The 24,207-nt window shown below is 37.1% G+C and overlaps 1 protein-coding gene across 1 annotated transcript in view; it reads right to left on the reverse strand.

Moving 5' to 3' along the window:
* Sema2a (Semaphorin 2a) overlaps window positions 1-24,207 on the reverse strand; it is a 677,811-nt gene that overhangs the window by 57,258 nt on the left and 596,346 nt on the right. Inside the window, exon 11 of the mRNA XM_086907345.1 lies at window positions 18,078-18,171. Coding sequence (XP_086763471.1) covers window positions 18,085-18,171 — 87 coding nt within the window. The 3' untranslated portion in view covers window positions 18,078-18,084. The remainder of the gene's footprint in view (window positions 1-18,077; window positions 18,172-24,207) is intronic.

The following is a 24,207-nucleotide window of genomic DNA, read 5'->3' on the forward strand; positions in this document are numbered from 1 at the left end:
AAAGGATACTTTTTATTCAAATGCCAAACAGTAACATAATCGCAATAAAATAAAAGAAAATTATCCTGAACTTCTTGCAGCAGGGTGCAAAGCTTTCGCATTACGGAGTGAAGTACGATTAACTTACGAGGGGATCGAGCCATTTGGCGAAAAGGGGCGTGCAAAAAAATGTGAGCCAAAGAGGAGAGAAGAAATTTAGGGAAGCAAACAAGCAAGGAAAAGCGTGAAAACCAAGAAGAGAAAAAATTTCGAGAATGGGAAGCAAAGCAAACAGAAGTGTGAGCCAAAGAAAAAAGAAGAAGGAGGCTCAACGCAAGAGTCCAAAAAAACGTCAGAATTTCGAAAGCTGAATCGTTCCTGGTGGAAAGAAAATCCAAGGACGAGAAGGAGGGTTGCATCGAAAACCGTGCCAGGTTTCAGAGGTGAGGCAAAGAAGAAAGCTGAAGGTTGGTTGCGATCGAACGACGTATAAGGCTGGAAACGGGACAGAAAGTCGTGTCGGCGTCGTACGTGGGGCAATAAGAAGCCGTTATACGAGAAGACATTTACGAAACGGCATCCTCGTCCCGTACAAACGAGTTCGAACAAGGAGGAGCGGAGCGCAACTGCGAACCAACGTATCCTCGACACGCTACGATCCCCACGTGAGATCTCCTCGAGCAATTGCATTGCCTCGCCCTTGGAAAAAGAGATCGCGCAACGGGAACGCTCGATTCGATGTCTCGTGTATGACGATGAAAAAAATCAGAATTGTACGATTATCTTCTAATAGCGAAACAAGTTCGCCTCTCGATCTTCGAGATTTAACGTTCTTTTGGAAGAAGTAGTTAAATTGTTTTTTGACTTTTTAATTTTTGCTTTTTGCTGAGAAAGAAGGAAGAGAAGGACAAATTCGTGTGACAATAAGTAGATTCAAAACGACGAATTTCATAATAATAATGTAATAAGTTTAGAGGAAGAGAATTAACTTGATTATTTTAGATTTTTATTCGAGAACAAGTTATATGCGTGCATATTTGTTTCTTTTCGAAAATCGTTCAAAAATTCGTTGGTTGCGTGCACATCTGCTCGCCTGATTTTATCGGTAAACAAAGTTAAACGATATTCCCTGTGGTGATTCGAGGCAACGCACCCGTCGTCACTGGGACATTTGGTTTTAGGGTAGAAGAAAATAGGGTAGCGGAACTCTCGATCAGAGATAGTCAATTAGAACTGTTTTCTCGACGAACTGTTCAGGCTGATTCATCCCCCTCTTTTTTTTTTCTTCGTTCTGACAGAGTTATATTAGCTTTTGCATGCTAGTTCGAGCAGATAAGGGGGGGAATACTTTTACGACATTAAAGTGGAAGTTTGATAGGGTAGATTAGAATGGATGTATGGAGTTTGTTATTCTTCACGTTTTAATGAATTAGTAAGCAGTAAAATTCTCAGACATTGGTTATAAAGAGATGAATGCAATAATTTATATACGTAATTTTTGTGACGTATAAAAAGGAAGTCAACGAATTTTTGTTAATTGATAATTGATCTTTCTGCATACAAATGCATACAAATTTCTCATTAACTTTGTCTTAATCCTAAAAAATTCAAATTTTCATTTCAATAAACACATCGCCCTTTTCAATATATATACTTGAAATAAATCAATCTAACAATGTAGTTTTAATACATCACTTCATTTAAATATCTCTTAAATACTATAATAAGTTTAAATACGAACTTTTATCATACTTTCAGTAAAAATTTCTCTGACAAATCCCCTTTTTAAGCGATACGTTGTGCAATATGGCTTTTATGGTCCTTAAACGGGCCTGAAGAAGGATAAAAAACGCATGCATCCATCCTCGTTATAAATGAACGAACGTTCCACGAATTCTTCACGATCTATCGATCACAAAACCGAATCTTTCTTGCTTGATGCACGATCCTGCAATCCTTTTTTCACGTACGGTGTCGTGACAGCCACTTTCGTGTCTCTCGTGCGAGATATACAGCGATCGTTCGTAAAAAAAAAAAAAAAAAAAAAAAAGGAAAAAAAAAATAAAACAGTAGCGCCCGTAAAATCGAGCGTAAAATATTTAACGAGAACAGTGGCCCTGCCCTTCGCTCGTATCGCCACGTAGAACCATACGTGTGTTTTTATTACAGTCACAAGTCGAGATCGCGTACATGCATCGACCAAGGAATTTTATTTAAAATTACTACGATACTTGGTAAAACCATGCTCTACTAATTAAGATCCGTCCAAATGAGCAAGCTCGTCGAATATTTTATCGAAGGGAGGTCTCATTAATATTTATTAAAACTTTGCACATGTGTGTTAAAGTAGCGGAATAAATAATATAAAATAGTTCTAGATTTATTAATTCAATTTACGTGAGAATGCAATTCGAATAACTCGTATCCATATAAGAGAAATTAAACGAAATGAACATCAGTCGTTACCGGAGAATCAAATCGAGAAAATTTTAATGTTCTAAAATTTGTTTAAGAGCAAAGTAAAATTAAAATGGTTTAAGTACGTATCTGACAATAAATTTAATTTTTAAGGTTTCGTTCATTCATAATTGTTCAAAATTTTTCACGACATTCGAATCGTTCTTTCAGCTTAGCAGTTTGAATATTTAATTACGTTTCTTCACCACCGTGACCCATTACACGATCACCCCCTCTTTCAGTCAAATTTGGTGGGTCATTCGTGAACCGGATGACAGGTTGGCCTTCCTTTCGCTATCATTCCAAGCATAACCATGCCCATTGCACGCAACGGTAGTTCACTTTTACGGAGAAACACGGAGTAGGGTTCACGCAAAGGTTGCCGCATCCCATGGGAGGTTACCTTCGTTTTCCTTCCTCACGAGTCTAACGTTCCTTGAAATATCCGCGAACCCTGCTCTTTTTTTTTCACCCATGATGAATGAATAATGACGTGACATCCATCTTGCGATGATAGATCGAGAGGTGTCGAGATCCATCCAATTTTCGTTTCGTTTCGAAAATAGGATGATATCTTGTTTTCGTGAAAAAGTATCGAATTATCAGAAATATTGATCATTGTTACGTGGAGGCTTTTCGTCTCTTAGCACGATATTACGGACAGACGGAGTAGAAATGATTTCACCAGTTGTTTTAGGACTTTTTACACCTATCTTGAAGTTGGATAATAGATTATCGCGAAGTTCTTGGCGGTCGTTCTTCGCTGTCTGTCCGGAGAACATCCTTCACGGTCGAAAAACCCGTGACATGCTTTTACTGGCTCATTTCGTGGGAGATGGAGTATCTGTTACGCGATTGGTATGCAGGTTGGTTTGCAAGATTTCTGGAGGTATTCGTTTTTCTGGGAAAAAGAGATCGTGCATGGTAACGTTTCAAGCAAACGTTCGAGTCACGTATGAGTCAAGTATGTACGAGTCAAACATTGATAAACGTAAGAAATATTTTACGATTTCGAGAACTTTTTGAAATTTTATCTTAATTAATAACAAAAATAAATTTTAATGTCTTTAAATTACAACATTCGAACAATATTAAATTTTTCTGACATTGATACGATCTGACACAAAACCGAAAAATACTATTCATTTTTTTTCAAATCAATTCTCGAAAGAAGTCGTACATTTTCAAAGTTCCATGCCATGCATCAAACGATAAACCAAGCTTCGAGAGATATTAGGGAATCCTCGTGATCAACGATTCATTGTACCTCCCTCCCCTTTTTCCCTGGTCGTATCTCGCCGATTCACATCCCATCGCGTGGCAAGATTTCATAAATCAATTAATTGGAATCGATGGTTGGCCAGCTGGTCGACTGAAGAATCAACGATACGGATGATCCGAAAGAGATACACGCGCTCGCGTTCGACGCGATATCGGATCCTCCGCGCGGCCAAACCAAATCGGCCGCGCATAAATTGCATTTCGATAACACCGAATTAACTCTATCTCTTGGCCGCGTTTATCGAGTGAGCGGGGCGATAGGCCTCCGGTCAATCCGCTCGGATCACGGATAATGAACGCGTCATCGCCGCTATCATCCGGTGTCATTGCCGCAGTTTTGTACATTTTTAACCAGTGACAACAGGCGGGCTTGTTTGTACTAAGCGGAACACCCATTGTGTTGTGCACAGACACGCGCAGATGGCCGCATATTAACGCGTCTGGTCGAATAATGAGGGCTGATTTCGTACTGAATCGCATCCCCTATGCCGGTATTATAAATCCCTTTGCCAGGGGATTCGAAAGCGATGCGGTGATAAGAAGGCAACAGGGGCAGAAAATATGCATAAGAATTTTCAATCGTTTTTACGTATATCGTGGAATGATATAATTTTCTTAATATGGAAATTTTAGGATTGGGAGTTGGCTTGATAAATTTAAAGATAATATTCGCGGAGTGAAAAGTATTTGTACATTAACTTGCAAGGAAATTCGTGCAATCCCATTATAGTTTAAAGTTTTGCATTATTATAAAGTAATATTTAAAAAGAACAAAAAAAGAAGTAAAAGTGCAATAAAAAATTGCATAAGACGAATTTTTATCGATATAATACGACCTAAATTTTAACAAAATTCGTAAAATTCGATTATATATTCGTGTAGCAAACACAAGGAAACCAAACACGATATAAATTGTATTTTCATTTTCCTCGCTCGTCTGAGAACACACGAAACCAGTATAAAACATTAATACCGTCAATAAGGCAACTTCGTCACCTCCTAAAATCTATTTACCCCGCCCCTCCCCCTATCTCTATCAAAGCGTATGATTACACGAAACAACGGGGTCTCGTTGTTCCATACCGGTATAATAACGTTTACGAGGCGCTTAAGCGTGGCCCCGTCCTGCAACGGTAATTCAAAGTTGCACGAGACATTAGGTTGTACCCGTAGTAATAAAATCTCCATTTCCCGCAGGACGCAGTCAAGTCGGGCATGCATATTTAATGCGGAGACAGCACGTCGAAGGAAGGAAGGAAAGGAAAGGTTGCCCCGGCTGTTACGTTGCCGCCGCAACTCGCCTCGTCCCCCATCTTCCCTCCACTTCTCTCCCCGTCACCCCTTTAACGCTCCCTCCCTTTTATCCACTCCCCCGTGGGCTCCACTCCCGCGAAGGCGAGTCTCTTCTTGGATTAAAGACACGGCTCACAGTCGCGAGCCGCCACGACGACGCGTAATTCCCCGTGTAACTGGTCGATTATGACTTTCTGCCGGAGGAAAACGGCGGTGTAATCTCCCTCTCGATTGTATCTAACGCCGCTTTACTCTCTTTTCCACACTCTCTCTCTCTCTTTCTCTCTCTGTCTGGTGTCTATCCATCTGTCTATCTAATTCTCCGTTAACACGCGTTTGCCGAACTAAAAGGGTCCCGTGGATATTTACCGTGCACTCTCCGAAATACGGTTTCGGTTCGAAGAAACCCGCTCCTCCCGTTCCTGCTGCTACTTGCCTCATGAATTTTCATCCGGACCACGCACCGGAGATTAACCGGTTCCCTTTGATGGCGTAGATTTCGGAGGGATGGAGGGGAGGGGGAGTGATGTTATGATGATTGGAGAGAGATGTCCTGCTTATCCAGATTGATATGGATATAATCTCGTTCGATAGAGTTTTAGTTGTGGGTAAGATTGTTTCTCAGTTTATCGGTCTTATATATCGTGTGCATTTTCTTTATGAGGCTATTTGTAGAGGCTAGTGATATCGCGAAGATCAAATATCTTATATATATATAAATATTTAAAATTATTTCTTTATTTCATAGCACGATATATACGAAATGAGATATAAGTGCGTGTCGAATATATGTTATGCCAGAAAAGATAAATAACGTAAGACGTGTTAAAAATGGCGAATATTCCTTCGCCTGTCATCTCATCTCTTCCGTATGAAATCGTTATGAAAACTCTGTTGTCGTTACAACGAGATCATCAGCCAACCACCTTCCAACCTCGCAAGTTTCGCGTCCCAGAAACCGCGTAAATTTCATTCGTGCCTCGAAAGCCGCGCCGTCGAATCTTGTACAACACGTACGTGTGTACGCGGCCGCGTAATTCGGAAATTTCACGATAAACCAGCGTAGCTGGTGGATTACGACAGCGTCTGTTCGCAAACTGGGGTAAAGACGTAACGCGCGCACAATGGGCGACCGGTAGCTCGGTTGCACGAGTTAGTGATTTCGCGGACGTGTAAATTCTGTGCGCTCGAGTGCTCAGAGGCGAAAGTTGGCCCGTCATACATGTGTATATAACGGGACGAGATGGTCCACCATCATGCATACATCTGTTTTTTTTTTTCTCTTTTTACTCGTGTTCTTTTGTCGTGTATAATTTCGACGAGACAACTCGTTATCCTTATCGATTCGTGGAAACGATCGTTCGTTACCGATACTGTTTTATTCTCAGCCAAAAGCCAGTCGCATTTTTCCTCGATATTATCCATTGGTACGAGGTATGAGAGGAACGTGGCTCATCCGTGATTCACGTGTGAAATTCGGCGCGCTAGCTTCGGAAGACCACCGTATTAACGTACCCTCGCTGACGCTTCATGTTTCGTGGTTTGTCCGTGGCTTGTAATGGTGCAAATGAGTACGCGTTACTTTGACGTGTTTAACAGTGTTCCGTGTGTCTCGTCTGTTGTTCGAAGATGAAGATGTTGTAAATGTGTTGCTCGGAAATAATTCTCTGGAGAAGTGTCGATTGATTTGTTTTTAATTAATGAGAAGTTAATGTAACTTATTTTGGAAAATTTGTTAACGATGTGTAGTATTAAACGTAGTCTTTGTACAAGTGCGTTATTGAATTTTTAATTAAATCGGAATAGTTGTAAATAAGAATAGGCGAAGAAAACTTTTATTTTCGAAACTAAGTTAGTTTTAAACTTTCTCCAATATATTCGGAGAAAATGTACCTTAACAAAGTATAGTTATGATATTTTGAAAATATCGTCTCGAAACATCAAACATTTTATGTATCTCTTCGGAATCCGCAATTTCTTGGATAAGTTCAGTCTGTAGACGGGACGCGTTTCGTTAAGCCGTACAAGTAAATGGGGAACACCACTTCCCCACATCTTGAAATCAATCTTTCTGGACGTAAACCCCATTTCCTCTCTGAGCCCTCATTTGCCTTCTTCTTGCCTCGATCCTCGTCCACGAAGAAATCGATGCACTTTTACGAGTCCTCCGATTCTGGGTCGCGTGATTCGATCGTAAACCAACTTTTACTATACCTATGGGTACACGATCGAGAAATGCCAATAGCTCGAGGAAATGAAATATAAGCGATACTGGAGGAATCTTATTTTTTTATTCCACTGTCCTCCTTTCTTTTTATTCTCTCTTTACTTCTTATTATATATATATATTTTTCATATATTTTTTTCTATTTATTCCGCTTTCCCTGATTGATTTCTTTTTATTTTCCGATATTTTTTTCGTTTCCTTTCTCCTCTCTGTTTCTCCAACGAGGAACTCTCTCTTTCGTTCGCAGCCGAGTATACGCTCAAGCGTATAGTCGATCATAAAATATATTTCAGGTAAAAGTGTGCGGGCTTCCATGAGCATAACAGCGGCAGAACACGACATCGAGATGATCGAAAAAACATTATTGCACGTGGGGATAAGGGAAGACTATACGCGGAAGAGTATACTTTGCCGATATATTCCTCTCGACTATATTATTACAGTACAAAAGTTTGATTTTACTTGCGTGAATATACAGAAATTTTTCTCCATAACAAGATATACAAATGAAACGTTATATGTTTCAAGCTGGGGGAAAGCGTTGAATAAAAAATTTCATGATAAAATCGCAAAGTGTTGATGTATTAATAATTTTTATTTATTTTTCATTTCGAATTTTCGTTTTAATTATGCGCATATTGTATCTCAGGCATGGGTTTATCATTTTATTCAATTATTTCAATTGCTTTTTGTCATATAATCGTTCCATTTCTGTCTGTATCTTTGCTACTCCACTTGCCTGGCTACAACAGGCCAACGCTACTTTCTGACTATGCTTATAGCACATGGTCTGATCATCACTGTTCTCTTCTACTCATTGGACTGTACTATTTGCTTGAATATCATACTTATTTTATCATAGTGGTCCAAAATATTTCTCTGACTAATTAATCGATATATAGTACTTACGAGATTATAATAAATTTATATCTATACATCTTCGTTGATCCAGTCGAAAGAAAAATAAGTAAAGTCAACAATTCTTTTTACGAAAGCTATACCACAAGGATTTTATATAATGAAAATTTATTCCTTACAAATATTAAATATTAATAATTCTATCCACGAATAACGAATTTTTTTCGACAATAGTCTATTTAAACTGAAAAAAAAAGAAAGTATGTCGTTTATTCGAAAGAAAGTGGAAATTTGTTTCGCCTTTCTGGTGAAGAAACACAACCATGACCCAATGACATTCGGTGTAATTGTTCACCGAACATTAATGCTTATGTTACGTCAGTTTGGTCTCCAGAATGGATCGTAAATCCCTCGTAACGACCAACCGGTCGGTGCTTAGTCAAGACAAACTGATATTTACAGTACGTCCCATCCTAGAAGGCATTCGTTTCCTGTGCAATTGGAAGGTAAAGAACAACCGTTTACCCATGGATAACGGTACCAAACAACCACAACATTCTACCTTGGGCGAGATTTTCACTCACTGTAACAAGCAAGGCTCCCAACGAATGCGTCACGTGCAATCTAAAAGGACATCTCGTATACATTCTCACGATTTTGCGAATGAAATTCTCAAAAATATAAATAGTTCGAGATTATTAATCTTGTTGCCAGATGAAAATTACAGCATGCTTTAGGATAATCGATTTTTTTTACTCCATTGAAATGTAATAACATTTGAAACAATGGAAGGAAATTCTAAAGTTTGGTGGAATATTGATGTTCTTTCGATTTTCTGATACTTGACTTGTTTCTTCTTCTAATTTATTATATTATTGACGCGTATTCATTTATTGAAATGTCTGTTCCGTGGTTTCCATAGATGGATCATCGAATAATTTAACATTTCATACGTTTTAAATTCAAAATGTCGTTTCATTTGAAATTTCACTATTAATTCACGTTTAGATTAGAAAATTTATGTTAACATTTATGTTAATCGATAAAAATAATTCTCTCGGAATTTATATAAGCGTATTTATTTATATAAAATGCTTTGATAATGTTTTGATATATGAAGAAATGTTTTTAATATTAACGCAACAAACGTTATTCGCGAAACTTTATCTTTCACCTGTCCCAGGCGAGCATTTATGGAAATATAATTTCTTCTTCCCGTATCCTTTATTCACGGGTCGCAGTGCGGAGAAATATAGTTTGGTGAAGGGAACTCGTGCCATGTCTAAACGATGCCGTGCAAGTTCCTAAGAAACTCTTTTAAAGGTTAATCGAGTACTGCAGAAAGCGTATTCTCTGCTTGACTGCTTCAATTAGCTGTCTGAGTAAAGATTCTGCTAAATGCAGTTAGGAACTACTTTGCCAAATGAGATCTTTGTGACAGAGAAATTAAAAATTGGCTGTAAAAGATTCGCGTGTATTCTCGGTGAAAACTCATGCCAACCAATTTCAAGTCTAAAAAGAAATTACGTGACGTTTGTTCAATCATTTATTCAATTGAAACGCGTGCACAAAGTCAACATTTGTATTTTCAAATCCTCTTTCGTTGCAATTCTGTAATAATAATTTTTAAAAAAAGTTTCTAATTCAACTTTTCGACACTTGCGAACAAAACTAATTCGAAAGGAATTCGATTGTATTCCGATCCAAAGAACAATCGAGTAACGATCTTCATAAATATCAAGCATTAACAATAACTGTAACTGCAGAAAACGCCATGACAATTTCTTGGCAAGTAGCAATCTTTCGATCGTTTCGAGAGGAACGCAATTACCATTTATAAAGTAACGAAACGTCGTTCCCAGTGACGTTTACCTCCGTTATTTGTACCGCACTTCTCGCAGCCAGATACTACCGGTCCGTTTCACTGAAACGGGTCAGTGCTTGCGGGTGGAAGAAGTGGGACCGAACGAAGTGGTGACGAAATTTATCGTCGAGGAAAGGGTTTTCACGAGTGGCGAGAACTGGCTTTTTCTCACACTTACGAAACGCAAGAACCATAGTTTGTGGTTTACGTGCGTTAATAGTGCAGCTTGCCCGGTTATCGAAGTTCTTTCTGGAAAGAAAAGAGGTGGAAAAGAGGAAGGAAACGAGCTCGGGTCCGGATAGGAAAGGAAGAAATAAAAAAGAGAGAAAAACGAAGGGAAAAAGTGCGGTGCATCGTGGTAATGGTATTATAATAGTCACCAGGGTGGTTAAAGAAGAAAGAAAAGCGGAGGAAACAAAATGGGGTTTCGTGAGCGAGGTACTTACATTTGAAGAACGAACCTGAACCGAGATGAGGTTTCATCCGACCTTCCTAACCGCTTAATTATCCGTTGGATACTTTTCCCCCCTGCACACTCGCGCCTAACAATCCTCTTGGAAAACTTTCGATTGCTTGTATTACAGTTCGTTAATCTGTATTTACTTGTTTCTCTTTCGAAGTACTGTCTCTTCGACAAACATGTGAAAAAATTCGAGACAACGAAACGTGCTGCCATCTACTCGGATTTTAAGTAAATTTTAAGTTGAAACAAACGATTCTGATTATTGCCAAAATTTCATATATGTGTATATATTCTGAATTATGATGTCTTGGAGGTTACTTTAATTATTTTCTTTTCTTCCTCCCTACTTTTCTCGTACCGCTTTTACGTAAGTCAAGGCGGGTGAGATGAAATTCCAATCGGATCCTTAAACTGCCGTCTATCTCACTGAAATTTCTGCATTATTCGGAAGTGGATTTGTTTTAATGTCTTTCATCGTGCTTCCCTGGGTTAAATGTTTGCGCTTAACGGGTGTCATTTGAGGGTAATTACTCCACGGAAAGATAGAATCCCGAGCGGGTCGACTAACCCTTTGAAGGTGGGTTCATCTCGCAGGCCATGCGTATTTCAATGTTCATCTTATTATCCGAGATCCGGAAAAGCTTCTGTTCCATTCAGAGGGAGGCGAACGACAAACACCTCTCTTTTTAAAATAAAACGCGGCTCGAAATTATGTTCTTTTCAGAGTCCTCGAAGAAGAATGGGGGGAAGAAAAGAAGCGCATCAAATTTGAAACGAGACCGCGAATCTTTGATGAGAGAGTGTCCGGACTTTCTTTTCTGTTCCTTTGCTTGTTCTGAGAGGAAAAGAAACTGGTGCAAGAGGTTTGCCGATAAAATACAAGCTAAAAAAGATTCAGTGAGGAAATGTCGTTACAACTTCGATATATTGGACGAAACTTTTGTTTTGGAAATCTTTACTGAGTTGTTTCTGTAAAATATAAATATAATTAATAGTAACTGTGTGATAGAAATAGCGAACAGTGAATTCGAAATAATCTTTAAAGATCCACTAGATTCGTTACTATTGATAAAGATTAAGAAATCTTAATATCACGTAATTCATCTCGCTTAAGCTCTCTATTGAAATTAGAAAAACTTTGAACAGGTATAATTCCGAAAATAGTGAATTTTAATCGACGAATGAACGTTAGAAGCGCAAAATCTTGCTCCATAGAATGCTTTTTTATTTATCTCGATTGGTTCCCGAAATATCATCGCGTAAAGAAAAGAATAATTCCTTTTTCTCTCTGATCTATTCCAAATTCTAGATAAATGATAGATTCCTAGAAAAACATAGCAATATTTTCAGAAGAAAATGTAGATCCATTCACATCCCTGCACCCCTTTAATTATTACAAAAACTTTGAATTCTTCAATGGCACATTCTTTCCTCCACCTCTTGAACGTATTTCGACTTTTTAATTTTTTCTCGCCCTTTTTACATCATGCATCGTACAATGATCCATAATAGCAACAATAATATCCACATCCACACTATCCACACTACCACGATACAAACCAATTAACGAATATATTTATACAACTCAAGTTGAAATTCCTTAAATTCAAGAGCGATCATTTTCACGAATAACCTTCCTCGCCCTATCGCTCCATCCCCCTCTCTCTCATCCCTCCACTCTCGCAAATCCCTTTACCGGAGGAATATCGTTTCCGACAGCGACTCTCAAGACAGCGCGCATTAGGACACGCAACTTCTTCCCCGACTAATCGAATGAATTGGGCCGCGTTATTTCACAGCGAGCGCACCAAATCTACTTACGCACTGCGAGGCTTGCTTACGCAGGGAGAAGTTTTTACTCGAAGGTCCGGCGAGGCAAGTAATGCCATCAGGAATACTTTTCCAAAAGGGATCCCGTGGCATTTAAGGAGGAAGAGGGGTTATAGAGGCCGGGTCTAAGTGCACGCCGGCTAGGGTTACCACTATGGCTTGTAATATAACCCGCGGCTTTTCGCCCAGGAGACGGGGACGAAAGATTGTACGGGACGGGCGCGAGACGGAGAAACGAGGCGGGGAAGGAGCCGTAATGGTATTTCCAACGAGAAGAGAAGGGGAGGAGAGCCACCATATTCCCACCGATGTTTACACCATCGGTTGAAAGTTTTTGGGGGCGAGAAGCGACTCGAATGGGTATTGCGCCTGTGGAATTAGAAGAAAAGGAGGAAAAGGGGGAAAAGGAGGGAAATTGTCCGATGCTGCTCGTGAATTCGGGGTTGTTTCGTTTCGAAGAGGAACTCGAAGGAAATCTGAAAAGTTTGATCGTAGGATGTGTCGAGGGAGAGAGTATGAGCGTGAGTCGAAGAAAATAAGGTTTTATTGTTTGTGCGTTTTTTTTTTTAAAAGGGATTTTGATTCTTAAGGGATTTCTAATCTAATAATCGTGTCTCGCTCTCTTTGACCCTGAGCGAAAAGTGTATAATCTTGTACGGGGTGAATTTAGGGATACTTTGTAATTTCAAGGAAGAAGAAGTAAAATCTTTATGAAATATTAAATTTAAACAGGGAAAATCTATTCGGTGCTTTTAAAATTTATATAGATTTACGACCTATAAAATAAATAAATTTTTCCCTTCAAATTTCGAATCAACGTATTTCCACGCTTCGTTTCTCATTCGTCAAATCCACCCCTAAATACCCATTATTTAAAAATAAAACGTACCGAAACGAAATTTTACAACGCGCCTATCAGTCATTTCATATCCAACCTGCGCATCTCCCCTAAATACGATATTATTCAACGAAGGGAGAATACGGAACAAAAAACAGCGACTCGGAGAAGAGAAGAGAGATATCTTCGGATATCTTTCTCAAATTTCTCAACCGTGGCCCCCTGATTATCAAAAAATCGCGTCAAGTCTAATAAGTATAAACGCCCCACTCGAGACACGGCGAGGGAACGTCGCCATTCCGCTCGTACCTTTTCGAGTCCTCGAGTACTCGAACGATGGTGTAGGAAAGGGACGGGACATCCTGTGGGAGAAGTGGTTCTCGCGCCGTTCTTGCTGGAGGACACGAGGGGGGAAGATCTTTGGCCGAGACAAAGGTCTAGGAAGAGAGAGAAAAAGAAAGAGAGAGAGAGAGACATTTTGTAAATTGGATTACGCCGCTTTCTTCTCTCTCTCTTGGAATCGTCTCGTTCGCCCTCTCCCTTTTCTTCCACCGTGAAATTAATATCCGAAGATGAAAGAAGCTGCGGTCCACACTCGCTCGGATCACCCTTTCTACCTTCTTTCCCTTTTCCCTACCCTCCTCCTTCCTTTTTTCCTTTTCACCCCTTCCTCTGGTGGCCCCTCGACCCGCCATTTACATAATATGGAATAAATCGTTGAAATTCGTCGACGACCCTCTGACACTCTGGCTGCTCCACGTCGAAGAAAAAAAGGAAAGGGGCGGAAGAGAGGGAAGAGAGAGATGAAAAAGAGAAAGAGAAAACACCGCAACTGTGAGATCAACCGTCTTAGTGGTCGATTAGTAATTAGTAATTATGGCAGAGAGGGGAAAAAATGCTGGTTTCGGCAACTCGGATGATTTGTTTTTCGGCGAGGAAATTGAAGGCAAACTGTTCGTTTGCGATCGTTTGGTCGAAAATTAAGTGTAATTTGGCGAGCTGGTAGTCCGGTTATTCATCGGGGTTATCGATTCTACCTATTTTCGGTTTTTCTTCTTCCCTCTCTGTCCTTCTTTTTCTCCGGTCTTTTCCTATTTTTATTTTTCGTCCGTGCACATAGTAGCCGTATTTTTTTACGATTGCGGGCAGGAAAAGAAACGCTAACCGGGGCAACGTTTCGTATATATTCCGGTCCTTTTTTTCTCCCCTCGGTTGGTCTCGTGCATGCTCCGCTTCGAGAAAAAGGTTCACCTCGACGTAACCGGGAGCTGTGAAATTATCTGAAGTATCGGGAGGCTTTTTTTTGTTGTTCCTGAAACGTGTCGGTTAAAGGCGACTTTAAACCAAGGTGTACGACGTGGAGGAGACTAAAATCTTCTCTTAAATTAACCGTGCGTCTATCTACAAAGTACCTTGGGTGAAATTAATTTCCTACGAGAATTTTTATAAAGCGGTATAGAAGAGAGTTTTCTGTCCTTTGTGATGTCTAAAGATAAATAATATTGGATTAAAGTTGTAGAGGCGAGAGAAATTTAGCCTTATTTCTTTTTTTTTTTATAATCAACTTTAATGCAAAATTAATTAATGGATTGTAAAAGTAATGAAATTTTTAAGTATTTAACGCGTAATTTTAATTAAAATTAACAATAAAAATAGATTCAATCGTACGGATTTGATCGATTCGCCAAAATAAAAATGGCTTATCGTTGACTCGTCGTTACAACATTTCCCAATCTTTCTGAATTTTCAACAATTTTTTCATCAATTATTTCGAGAACAATTACCAATAAAAATTACATTGATTCGTAGAGAAACGCAGCACACTAATACTATCCCTACGTGTTTCAGATTTAAAAAAAAAAAAAAAAAGGATTCAAAATCCTTTGCTTCCCCTTCCTCCCACAAACATTTCTCGACCTCGTGACGTGTTAACCGTGGACATTTATCCGCGAATTCTTCGCATCCATCCACGCTTTTCGAATAAACTTCTATTTACCGAGCATCAACCGAGCCGAATTGAGGATTATTGGATTCTCGTTAGAGCGGGAAGCTATCGTCATACGAAAATCCGCGGCCGGCTTTAGCCGTGATGCGGTGCAGCCCCACACCATCGAAGATTATCGATGAGGGGGTGGGGTGGTGGTTCGGTGACTCCGTAAGGCACATCCTTCCCAACTTTATCTCATAAACCGATCCCGAGAGAGAGAGGCCTCTCCTATCGATCCTCGGCACGATAATGGATAGAATAATTACCAGAATAATTAGGACGTGACGGTGGCAGGCATTGAGGAGCATCGAAGCGCGCGCGATCCGACCAAAGTCGTTTCCGACTATTTCAGGCTTGAACACCTTCTCCTTGTTGTGGATACGTATTTCGTCTTAGTTATCGATACGTTTTGCTTTTCTTATTTTTGGTTTTTTTATTCGGCTTCAGTGTTCATCGGGGATGCACGATGATCGTAAATATTATTTGCAATAAAAATATTGTTGAATCAATGTGATTTTTAGGTATAGATTGTTGAAACAAAAATGAATCGTTGTTTTCACGGTTGTTTATTTGTTAATTTCGATAATGATTATATTTTAAAATCGTAATATTTGATTACGACGCGTGGATTATAGTTGAAATTTCAGAGATGCGATTAGTATAATATAATCGGGTTTGGAAATTGTGTGAAGGAAACGTTTTGATTTGAAAAATCTAGAAAAAGAAAATTGTCACACATTCCCATTCTTACGATTCACAATTACTGTGGGGTCGAGAAATACTAGAACGAGAAAATCTCGTTTCAGTGAAATAAACTCACAAAGAAATATTAAAATTCACGTTCGCAACATTTGACGATGCGAAGCGCAGTCGTGATAATTGATACGGTCTCTTCCCCCTGCGCTTTTTTGCTTTATTAATTAGCAAATTGATACAGCATCGATGTTTTCACGGCCTCTAAATGTTACACGATGTCACGATCCCCCACCCGTTGAAAAACGAACGAAACAAGCAATATCATCGGCCAGATCCATCAACGGATCCGTCTATTTCGTTAATAATAAAAGTGCACACCGCGCTCCTCCCTCCACCCACATAAATTCCATCCACGCTGTATAAACGCGACATCATCGAGAACAAAGTATACAGACACAAGTGTACAAATGTACCTGTAACGGGGGAAATTGTCGACGCGTGTTCATAACATTTTTTAATTAGCGAAAACCGCGATGAAAAATAATAATGATAATAAAAAAAAAAAAAAGAGAAGAAAAAAAAACGGAAATTGCACGGAGTGTGCATGGAACACGCAAATCGAGATTCACGTATTAAAAATTGGTAAAAGTAGAAAATATTAAACACCTTGTTTTCGTGAATGGGTATTTATCTGTTCGATGCTTGACCATTGTGTATTAAAACGGGTATCCATAATTCCGCGATATTTTTCCATTTATCCATGGAAATTTTTCTCGAATTAAATTTCGATCCTCCTTTAAATTTTCAATTTTTCGTTTCGCGAATATTTTCCAATACTATTTGGGAGAAGAAATGCCGTAGGTCGATCTTATCTCGAAATTTTCTGTGAACTTTGCATAGAGATACTCCGTTTAGAACGGAGAAAAAGTGGAGTGGTTCGAATAAAAATTCTAGGATCTCGCCGATTCCTCGTCGTCAGCAGTTTTCCTTCGCCGTTAATACACCAACTTTGATCGAATTCGCGTTATTTCGTGATATATGGGATTATATCAATTTACGAGATTAAAAATCTCTCTCGCTCAAAGGAGTTTAAAAAATTGTACTTGTAACAAATGATCAGCGAAATAACAAATTTTACTTTGAGACAGAATAATAATAAATGCTTCTCTTCGATTTATTACTGGTGATCTGCTTTCTAAATAAATCTAATTCAAATATGTAAGTGACTTGATTTCGATCAAATTTCTTACATTTTCTTTCCATCAATTTTCGAAATGGTTATACGATCATCAATCTTTAACCCAACTTTAATAACACGCATATAGAATACTCGCATGTAGAAATATTGGTTTTGGAAACTTTCTAAACCGAATTAATCACTCGGTTCGCGCCTCGAATTTCGATTCGAGCGAAAGGAGGACGTTTTCGACGAAATAAGGGGTGCGAGTCCTTCCTCCCACGGTCCATAAATGGCGCAGTGATCCGAGAATGCATTAACAACTTTGGCATTATCAATTCTCGTATAATACCGCGGGAGAGAAGTTGGCCTGCAACTTTGCCACCCGCTTTGCCACGCAAACAAGCCTACGTTTCTGTATCGGGATACTTTGCCTGCACAAAGACGTGGAAAGAACGTATCAGGTTGAGCAGAATAATAATTGGACAACCGAATAAATTTTTTCTTTCTTCTCTTCTTTCCAAGATAATTTTGACTCGAGCTTTAAATATCTTTTACAAAGAAATTTATTTAATCCCAATGATTTCGATTAAAGCTTAAGAAAATTATAAGCGTTCGTGTCTAACAAAACCATCTATCACGTTTTAAGATCAAGAGGATTCCACTCGCGAACAATCATCAACGATCACAGAACATGAAGAAATAAAAATACTTTGCGCTTGTAAACATTCATCATTACCACAACCTTACCACTTTTAATCAGCAAGTGATTGATTCGTATAAATAGGACGAAAGATGAATTCGCGAGGTTGTGGATGTTAAACGCGCACGTACACCGATTCAGACATGTGTAGGTGTACGTAGATACACGTAATATCGTTCCCAACCGCCTATATCGAAGGGTGTCGCACACATTGGTTCGCGGACCAGCGCATCCAAGAGGGTTCTCCAGCCTATTTGGGGTTGGCTTGTTCGCGCGCGACTAGCTACGTGACACATAATTCAACCAACTCTATAACCAAGTTCGAAGTTATACAGGCCCGCCAGCCAGCCTCCAACGTTCCACCCCCTCCAAACGTGTCCCTAGACTACGTTTCCTCGACGACGATAAGTTGCACGCTACTTACCTGGAAGCTATGCCAATGCTGGCGAGGCACTGCTTCGTTGCCTTCGATGGGGTGGCAAGACTCGGGTGTGTATTAGCTTCGCCACTCTTTTCTTCTGGAACAGATTGTTGGACGTGAAATTGTTGAGGAGATGATTACAGGTATATGAGATGTGAGATATTTATTAAGTCGAAGAAATCGAGGAGTTTTTTTAAAGAAGGATATTCTTATTTGTATATTGTGTAGTTTGTAGATAGATTTAAAATATTCTTGAGTTTAATCTTTTAAGTATCTTTTTGAAGAAATTTTTCATCAACAGATCGCTTAATTAAAAAAAAAATCAAATAAAAAGATTTCTATAAATTTTCTAAATTTAAATATCGTTGTTAGTATTTTTTAAAAAATGTTTCTTGATATCAAAATTAATTTCTTAATCTTGATCTTTAAAGATAATTTGATAATTATATATAATTTCGTGTATTTTTTAATTAACAAATTTTTCAGTACGTTTCAACTTTTCTATTATATTCTGACATATCCTTTTTTAATCATCATTTTTAATCTCGGAGACTCTCCTGATTATCCTTGGGTTTTATACTCGTTCCTGAACTTCCATTTTGCTAGTATCCAGATGATGTCGCGTGTTAGGGTATTATCTGTCGAGTCTAACTCCAAGAGTTAGTATAGTCGAGCAAGGATTATGCTCGTCCCCGAGTGTGAAAAGTTTCCAAAATCTCGAAACTTTATCAGGGTAGTGTATTCAAGGAACATAATACTATAGAGCAGGTGTTGTTGCATCAAAGAAAAATTCCACGAAAAATAGAAGCAATTTTTTACAAAAATATTATAGACTCGCGTGCGTATATTACATATTACAAATAATTTAATGAATTACATACGTGATTTTGATTACAATTTACAACTAATATATTTATTATAATTTACATTCGTCATTCATTTATACATAAACATTAATAAAAATGTAAGTAATTCATCAAGAGTAATTCTGAGACACATTTGATTTAAAATGATTAACAAAATTGAAGAAACGAAATTAAAAATGATCCTTTCTCGTGGATTATTAATTCTTAATTTTAATTCTTATAATAAAGTCAAAACACTTATGCATTTCATACAGTTCGTAAAATAGTGCAATAGCGTATTATTTATGGATAACGAGCCTCGTTCGATCATTCAGTTGCACTATCGATTGGTGCCGATAATTTATTTCAAATTTCTACGTATAGTCCAATATAAATTACTTCCTCCAATAAATAATTACCGTAAATGTACACCACAGAAGCCAGATCAGATAAAAATTCCACGAATAAATAATTCATGGATATATATTTCACGTCATTTATAAAGCCAACGTTTCTCGCGCAAGAAAATAGCTCTCATTTTTATCGATGAAACATTCACAAATAATCTCTTTCACACTATGACGTTCACTTACTCATTTATTCCATACCGAAATACTTCGTATTGTCTTGTTAAATCTATCGTCTCTCTTCATTTTATATCGAATTACGATAAGAATGTTAAGTTCTGATTTAATTCCCTGATTTAATTTCGAATATTTTCGTTAACTGAAAATAATACTGCGCAGACATACAAAAATGACGCTTGGAAGAAATATATCGTAGATACTTATTAGAATTTTCATCGATCATAAGACTTCAGAACAGAATCTGCTGTTACTTTTTATATTATTAATATTATCGAAATCTTTTATTTCATAATAAAAATTTTTTACTGATTAAAAGCTGGTTTACTAGAAAGTTATGTAGAACAGAGAAGACATCTTCATAATTTAAAAAAATAATACTTTGAAATGATCATAATCAACAATAATAAAATCTGTAATAATTTTACCACGAACTTTTTAATTCCCATTAATAATTTTAAATAAAAAGATACTTGATATTCAATGATAGAATTAATCTTAGATTTATTAATATTTAATTTGAGAAATCACACGTCTTGATCTCGGTTCTGATTTCTCGAATCGATCTCGAATACGTGCTATTGTTTAGAAAAACACAGCCTTCGAGTTGTTCTCACGTATTATCGAAAAATAAATCGAAAGCGTAATTATTTTAAATTAATTTAAAGCGTTGGAAACAAAGATTTTCAATTTAAAGGCTATAAATTGACGTTAATAGCGAGACTTTATGGTTAAATACAGAGGAAAGAAAAAAAGAAAAGAAAGAAAAATCGTAGGAGAAGATGAAACGAAACCAATGTTTTTTCTTTTTTTTTTTTTTTTTTTTTTTCAGATTATAGATACGAGGGAAGATTTCTCTGTAAGTAGATCGCGAAACGACAGATCAAATTCTACGGGTCGTAGCAAATTTGATCTAGAAAGATACAAGAGTGGAACGAAGTTTCTATTACGCGAGAGAAACTGTATTCTTATGAATTTCCAGAGAAAAAGAAAGGAAAGTGTGTTCTTCTAACGTTTAATTGTATCGCGAGGATTGATATAATTTTCTTTGGATTCGAGGATTTATGTAGCATAGTGGATATTGTTCGATTTGCAGTTTGGTTCGTACTATTTTATATTTTTATACTTTTTATACAAGTCATTTTATTTTATCTTTCGTGAAATCAGAAGAAAATTATCATCTTATGTAAACGAGTCAATGCAGAATAATGTAATTCTTAATAATCTTTTAAACGTGGAATCTTTATATTGTTACAACAACATTAAATACTTATAAATATTTATAAAAAAGTAATAAGAAACGAAGATATTTAACTGGTTATATATAAAAAAATAAAAATAAAATTTTGTTATTTTACGTGGTGTTAAAATACCATTATTTCTTATAATATGTGAAATTCTTCCATAAAACTACAGAGCTTGCAAGTTGCAATAATTGTAATAATTACAGATCAATAGTTCTATATTTATTAATACAAATATAACACGGTAGCCGAATAAACATAATATACAAAGAAAAAGTTTTCTCGACCAAAAAAAAAAAAAATTCTTCAACAACAAAGATGAATAACCAATAAATTACTCACTTCGATAATCTACAATGTGAAAACATCTCGAGAAGGAAGGAAGCTCCTTGTTACATCTTTTTCCATTTCGCGGAACTGGATTTATGCTTTGATGTATGCGAATCAAGGCGAAACAGTCTAGCAATGACGTTAGACGTAAAATTGATACTCACCATTAATCTGATCTTTCTTCGTGACAGATGAAGAAAGCGAGTGAATCAACAAGGATGATATGTCGAACGATCGAAAACTATGTTCGTTCGAATATACGCGTCGACGAAATCTATGAAAGCGGCAATCCGTGAAATCGTCGAAATCGCTCGACAGCGCAAACGTCCATGTTTTACATCTTTTTCCGTTTCGTCCAGAGGAAGCGAAGAATCATAGGATGTTTTTGTCGGAACAGATCAGTCGGGAAGACGCCACGCCAATTCAATCAGAAAGACTGCTGATAACTTGTGCTATTAAGCCGCAGAATCCTAGACGTATAAGATAAACGAGCTTATTGTGATTTGAAACATTTGGAATAAATTGAGGGTATTTTAATTTTAATTTCTTTTTCTTTTTCTTCATCATGACGAGGAAGAAAATTGATTTCTAGAAGATAACGCAAAATTAAACATTTATAGTTGCAAAATCTCGTAGAAATTTTTTATTTGGTTTGAATTTCCAGGATAAATTATTCCACGGGATGTCAAAATTTAATACGTTCAAATAATAGCGTGTACAAGAATTATTCTTATTATCGATGGTACACATAAAATTTCAATATTAATAACAACTTGAAAATTAAAACTCAAGCGCTTCGACTCTCGCATTTTTGAGTCAAGATAAATTCGTGGTTGCCCCTATGCAGTTACAAAAATGCAGTTCGTAAACATAAACTTTTTTTTTAGTTCACGTCGAATGGTTAAAAATTTCGCCAGAAATGTTCCTCCAATTAGAGAATCATTTTTGTACAACTTCACGCGAGACACGGTGAACAAGGGGGTACGTTTATAGAAATTATTTCGTGGCAATGGTGTTCCCAACCCAGTTTCGCGATAATTACAAAAACGTACGCGGATAAATGGAACACCCGAAATATTTCGAAACAAAAGGACAAAAGGAAGGGGTGGAATTCGCGAGGCTAAAAATTGGACCGCTTTCGTGGCTAATGAATCTCTCTCTCTCTCTCTCTCTTTTTCTTTTTGAAAAAAAAATGAGGACGAAAAAATTATGGTTACGAAATATAGGACAAAGAAGTAGCGTATAATTTCGCGCGAAGTTTTCTACAGAAGATTTCGAGGGTGCTTCGTTCGTTGTTCGTGATTGTCGCTAGGTTAGGTTAGGCTAGGTTAGGTCAGGTTAGGTTGCAACGTCCGACACGCGTCCAGCGAAATATGAATTCTCTGGGAATTCTCAAGTTTCAGTAATCATCGCAATTTCGTCGTACGTGATATAATTTTGAATCAGGATTATTCAAATTCTGCGTGTGCTCGGCTGTGAAGTCGCCGCAGTTGGCCCGAAACCAGTCGTGGACCGGTTCCATGGTTGCGTTTGGTGGTGAGGTTATGTCAGCCGCTTAGACTACCTGTCAAACCAAAACTCCGTCGATGTTAGGGAGATCCGTACCATTTTGCGGTTAAAGGGGAGAATCGTGGAGAAATAGAAACTGGAGGAACGGGAAACGGAGACGAAACATGTCAGGAAGTAAACAAATATTACGTGCAAATAGAAGGGTTGATTAGAATCCGGGGTTTATTATTTCAATGGACAATTTGTTTAATTAGTAAATGAAATATATATACTCACATTGTAATACGCGATTATTGTTGATGTCAAAGAATTATTTTTGATATCTATAGCTATTGAATTTCTACAGAATTAATAGCAAAATAAGCAAAAAATATAATTACAAGTTACTGGGAATATAATCCTACATTTTTAGTACAACTCCTTAGAGAATTTCTGCATTTATGCTATCATTTTTGAGTTTAAAGATTTTTTTTCGTCTAAGAATTGAATGAGATGAAAATCTTGTTTGAATATTCTTACACATTACACATTATTCATGTAAACTTTTTTTAATTGTTTATTTTTCATGGAAAAAATATATATATATATTTACAAACTGAAACGTAAATATTATTACGTATATAAATTGAATTTCCATAGAAGATTGTTTCATATATTTCATGTTATACGAGAAACAACATTACGCAGAAATATTATAAATATCGAAGATACGTTTGTTTTTGATCATCTTATTGCTTTAGATTCTATTTTTAAATAATTAATTTTACCGCACACTTTTTAAAAAATACTATATTTTATAATTTTATTGTAAAATAAGAAATTTTGATTTTCTATGCGAAATCTTTTTGCCAAATCTTTCCCAAATAAACTAATAGTAAAAAGTTTTTCAATAAGAACGTTCGACGAGAATACATCCAGATACAATTGATAAAAGAAATTGGTACTTAAATAAAGTCGTTCGGAATTGAGAAAAATGTAGACTTAAAATTGTCAGGTTAAGGTTTGTAGGTATAGCTCGTAAAACTGACGCTTACCAACCTGGATCTTGGTTTGAGGATTTCATTGGCACATCTCGCTCTTGAAGCGGCCCCACGATTCACGAGGCCTTAAGTGATTTCGTGTTTCACTCTTTTTATTTCTTTGGTTTGAGTTATATTACGATATCCCTGATGTTATGACTTTTTCCGTGAACTGCAGAACCTCTCGAATATTCTTTCGGATTTTTATGGTTTATAACACTGCAGGGAAACCCTCGCCTCAATATCTATGCGAGATAAAGTATCGTACATTAAATCGAAGGATCGTAAAATTGAAAAATTTTAATCTCGACGTTATTATTCTTCGTTCGTGCAAATTGATACAATTCGCTTAAGGAAAAACAAAAAAAAAAAAAAAAGAGGAACTATATTATCCAAAGTATCTTTCATCATTTCTAAATTATAAAACGAAAAATAATATCAATAAAAATTCCAAGACGTTTATATACGAAAAAAATCCACCTACAAAATATATTCGCTATTAAAATCCTAAAAATAAAATTCTCTAATTGTCGATCAATTGATCGAAATAATATTAAATAATAAGTACCTATTTCTACGACGAAGGAAGAAACATATCGAAC

This window comes from Apis florea, unplaced genomic scaffold (assembly GCF_048593485.1).
Source record: "Apis florea isolate Af1SG1 unplaced genomic scaffold, ASM4859348v1 contig_2839_pilon, whole genome shotgun sequence".
NCBI lineage: Eukaryota > Metazoa > Arthropoda > Insecta > Hymenoptera > Apidae > Apis > Apis florea.